A 4,346-nucleotide genomic window follows, 5' to 3' on the forward strand; every position below is an offset into this window, starting at 1 on the left:
TGCAGGACCTGGCAGCCCAAGATGTGGGCGCTCTTTGAGGATCCCTACTCGTCCAAGGCGGCAAGGGTAAGCTCCTGAAACACACCGGAGGGGAGGTGGGATGGATGGGGCCATGCTGGGGTTGTGTCTTCACCTCCCCATCCCTGAGGGCAAGGCTGGCTTTCCTGGTGGGTTACACGAAGTCCTCTCATTACTGTCCCACTCCTACAGCGGGGCACGTGAGCCATGTCCCATCCTACAGGGCACCTCTTCCATTGTCTCCCAATCACCTCCCAACGCATCACATCTGTGCTGAAACTGGGGGCAAGCACAATCCCTGCCCCCTTTGCACCCTCAAGCACTCCCTGGGCACCTCCTGGGCACACAGAGATGAGGGATTGTCCTTGGCAGGGCTGACTCCTGGCAGAGTTTCAGGATGCTCTAGGATAGGATGTTTGGGTTCCTCCTGCTGGGCTGCACCATGCCAAAACCCACATTGAGCAGCCCAGGTGTGGAGTGGAGGCCAGGCCTGGGGGTCAGGTCCTGCACTGATAGGATCCTCATCATGCTCCTCACGTGCAGGGCCCACAGCCCCAAAGGACACCCCGTGCCCCTGCACCCTGCTGTCCCCACCAGGGCCATCCCTGCATCACACAGAGCCCATCAGGCACCGCTGACACCCCACACACCCCACCAGGGTCCCGCAGTCCCCTCCCCACACATGGCCCTGGCACTGTGTGTGCGCACACGTGAGCTCATTCACACACCAGAGACCCCCCTCACTCCCTGGGCAGCCAGGCTGTCCCTCCCCGTGGGCACTGACATGCCCAGGATGTGTCCCCCAAAACCCAGACCCCTTTGCACCCTCCCTGGGCATGCAGGCTGTCCCTCCCCATGGGCCCAGGACATGTTCCCCAAAACCCAGACCCCCCACGCTCCCTTGGCACCCTGTCTGTCTCTCCCCACAGGCACCAACATGCCCAGGACGTGTCCCCCAAACCCAGACCCCTTTGCACCCTCCCTTGGCACCCTGTCTGTGTCTCCCCACGGGCACCAACGTGCCCAGCACGTGTCCCCCAAACCCCACTGTGTCTGCAGGCTCCCAGCCCGGTGCTCAGGCGCTGCTCTGCGCATGTGTCTCCTCTCCCAGCTCCTCAAAGCTGGGAGATCATCCCCAAAGCTCTGCCCTGACCCCCCAGTACCCACCCAGCCCCTGGCACGCCCCGCTGATAAATCTGCCACACACACCCAGGCAGGCAGTTGGGATGGAGATGAATTCTGGATGCATTTAGAGGTGTAAAAGAACTCCATCAATGGTAAGAAATTCTGCAGGCATTTCACACCCACGAGCAGCACGCGGGCCAGGGGTCAGTTTGGCAAGGAGGTGTTTTTGCAGCAAATGTTAGAGCAACACACACACATGCAGAGAATGCTTGGGCAGCAAGAGCTGAACCCATTTGAAAAGGGTACCCCCTCCTCTGCCCATCTCTGAGGGCTCTTCACCTCAGAGAGATGCTCTGAGTGGTGTAAAGCTCCAAATAAAAAATTAAACAAAATTAAAAATAAACCCAGGCACAATAATTCAACTCCTTTTTTTCCCCCTGGTGTCATTTGGTTCTGCTTTTCCTGTGTGCTGAGCTGATCCTGGAAAGGCTTTAGCAGGAGGAATGTGCTGGAGGGAGCAGAGATGGTGCTGATTGAGGCCCAGCTGGGGCTGGAGTGGGACCAGTTTGTGCTGGGATCTCCCTGCTTCCTTCTCACTGCTCTACATAAATGCTCAGCTCAGCAGTGCCATAGGAACGATCAACTTCCAGAGGCAACAGGAAAAAATACCAGTGTAGTTTTACCACAGCTTAGGAGAACTGCTCTGGCAAGAGGGGAAACTGAGGCACAGAGCAATGCAACCAGCCCAAATTCCTGAGTGCACCCATTGCCTGGCTGGAGCCCCATCCAGCACCAGGATGCTGCAGGATTTGTGTGGGTACAACACTCCTGGTGCTGCCCTGGCTTTGGTGGTGGGTGAGGTTTGCAGTGGTTGGGATTTCTTTGATACCCCATTTTGGGGTCTCCCCCTTTCTTGCCAGAGCCCCGGGGGTGCTGCTGGCTGCAGGGAACGTGCTGGAGCAGCTGGACAGCAGGCTGCCAAACCTTGGGAAGCAGCAGTCCCAGGCTGTCCATGTAAACTCTCCCTCTCTGTGTGGCAGCTGTGACTAAGAGTCTCCAGAGCTGAATTTCTCCGGTCGGTCATCGCTCCTCCTCTCCATGGAGCAGCCCCTCGGGCCCTAAGTCAGTTGGCTCCTCGTTATTTCCATCTTTCCCTCCCTCCAGCACTTCTCCTCCTGAGCTGGCAGCACTGTGAGCGTGTGGTTGGAAATCTCTGCCATGTTTCAGCCTCTCCTCTGTGCACCATTGATGGTCACGGGGTCCCTGGCTCCTCACTCTGGCAATGTTTGGTCTCTGGTGCATCTGCTGTCCCAGCTGGAGCTTTACACTTCTCCTCCCCATGGGAAACTGCCCTGGCTGGGATTTTACCTCCATGTCCAAACTGTCCTTACGTGCAGGTCCTCATTGGTTTTTCCCTTTGCAGCCCAACTTGGAGAGTCCTGACCTCACTTTCATGGGGACTTTCAGGCTGGTGACCCTCTGCAGGATTTTTTGGTGACACCTATGGCAAGCTGTTGAGTGCAGGTCCATGTTGTGTAGAACATCAGCAGGTTCTGGAGGACTTGTTTGGTGTCTCTTGGTAGTATTGGGTTTATCCATAGATTTGATTTTATTTTAAAGGCAATTTTGGAAAAGAACTTGGGTTTGGAGCAGGGACTGAGGCTGAGGTGAGACATCTTGGGTCAGACACAGAACTGGAGCAGCACTCTGGGGGGACACGATGGTTGGCACTGGCTGTGAACCCAACTTCTATTTTTAACGGCTGATTTTGCTCCTTGGACTAAATCAGGTCTCACCTCACACCCAGCAGCAGGGCTGCTTCATTACTCAAGTGTTTGCACGGTCTCCCTCCCTTCCTGGGTATTTTTTTTTTCCTTTCTACTTTGCTTTAAGTCTAAATTTTTACTCTTCAGGTTTTCCCAAGATCGCCCATACAGGGAAGCTCAGGAACGTGACTCAGCCCTCAGCTGAAAAGCGGATTATTTTGGCTGTGCCACCACTGTGTAGAGACACTTGTCTGCTTAAGCTGGCCTTGCTTTAAGATCCCAATGTTGTTGGATTTGTTTGTTGGACAGGACAGGTCAGCCCTCAGAGCCAAATCACCATGCGTGGTCCAGAGGGATCTGACTGAGGGGTGAGAGCATCTCACTGCATCCCGAGCAGGTGTCTCTCACTGGGGCAGGAAAACCATCTTCCAGAGGTTTCTCCATCATTTAACGCCAGATTTAAACTTCACACCAAACTCCTGCAGGGCTGGTGCTGTCCGTGGTGGCCCCATGTGGCTCTGCCCTTGGGGACAGCCCCAAGGACACTGCTGGCAGGCTCGGGGCTGCAGCAGGGCACCCGGGGGTCGGGTGTTCCTCCAGCGTGACTCAGGCTGTCTCTGCTGCTGATTCACTCCGGCCCAGGATCCGAGCTGTGCCTGGAGCAGCCTCACGGTGCTGCTCCACCAGGAGCGGCCGCTTGGGTGGCTCTGACAGCAAAAGGTCACGTCCAGCAGAGGGGCTGCAGCAGGACCTGCTCCGGGGAAGCTGAAACCACCGGGCTTTAGTGCTGCAGGAGTAGAACAAGAGTTTTTCTGCTCTGAAGCTGTGTGGTGGTGTTCACGGGGACAAGGGAAGAGATGAGAATCTTGACTCCATGTTTCAGATTTATTATTTTATGATATATGTTATATTAAAAGAAAATGATATATTATTACTATACTAAAGGAAGGATTTCATCACAAGGCTAGCAAGGAATGAAAACAAATGATAATAAAATCTTGTGGCTGCTCACAGCCTTGACACAGGTGGCTGTCATTGGTCATCAAGTAAAAACAATTTCACATGCTGGGTAAATAATTCTCCAGATCACATTCCAAAGCAGCAAAACATGGAGAAGCTGAAGCTTCTCAGCTTCTCAGGAGAAAAGATCCTGGCAAAAGGATTTTTCATAAAAGATCATGGTGACAAAGCTGGGTTTTTTTTTGGGGGGGAGTCGCTTTTGGAAACATGCTCCAGGTAATGGGCTCGCTGGGAGGGAGGGAGGGAGCTGAGCAGGATTGATGGGAGCACAAGGTGGAGCTTTGTGACACAGCCTGTGACTTCCAGTGTGTGCTGCTGGCCCCTTCTTGCTCACATCTGAGGTGAGGAGAAGGGAGGAGGAGGTGAATGGAGGGGACAACTATCTCCCTGCTTGGGCAGAGAGGAGAAATGAAACAT

General features: G+C 54.4%; 1 protein-coding gene across 1 annotated transcript in view; it reads left to right on the forward strand.

Annotated features, from left to right (window-relative positions):
- The window catches only part of KCNC4 (potassium voltage-gated channel subfamily C member 4), a 25,042-nt gene that overhangs the window by 2,580 nt on the left and 18,116 nt on the right, over positions 1–4,346 (forward strand). The window contains 1 exon segment of the mRNA XM_031061787.1: positions 2–66. Within this exon segment, the coding sequence (XP_030917647.1) occupies positions 2–66 (65 nt within the window).

Source organism: Geospiza fortis, unplaced genomic scaffold (genome assembly GCF_000277835.1).
Source record: "Geospiza fortis unplaced genomic scaffold, GeoFor_1.0 scaffold26, whole genome shotgun sequence".
NCBI classification, from domain to species: domain Eukaryota; kingdom Metazoa; phylum Chordata; class Aves; order Passeriformes; family Thraupidae; genus Geospiza; species Geospiza fortis.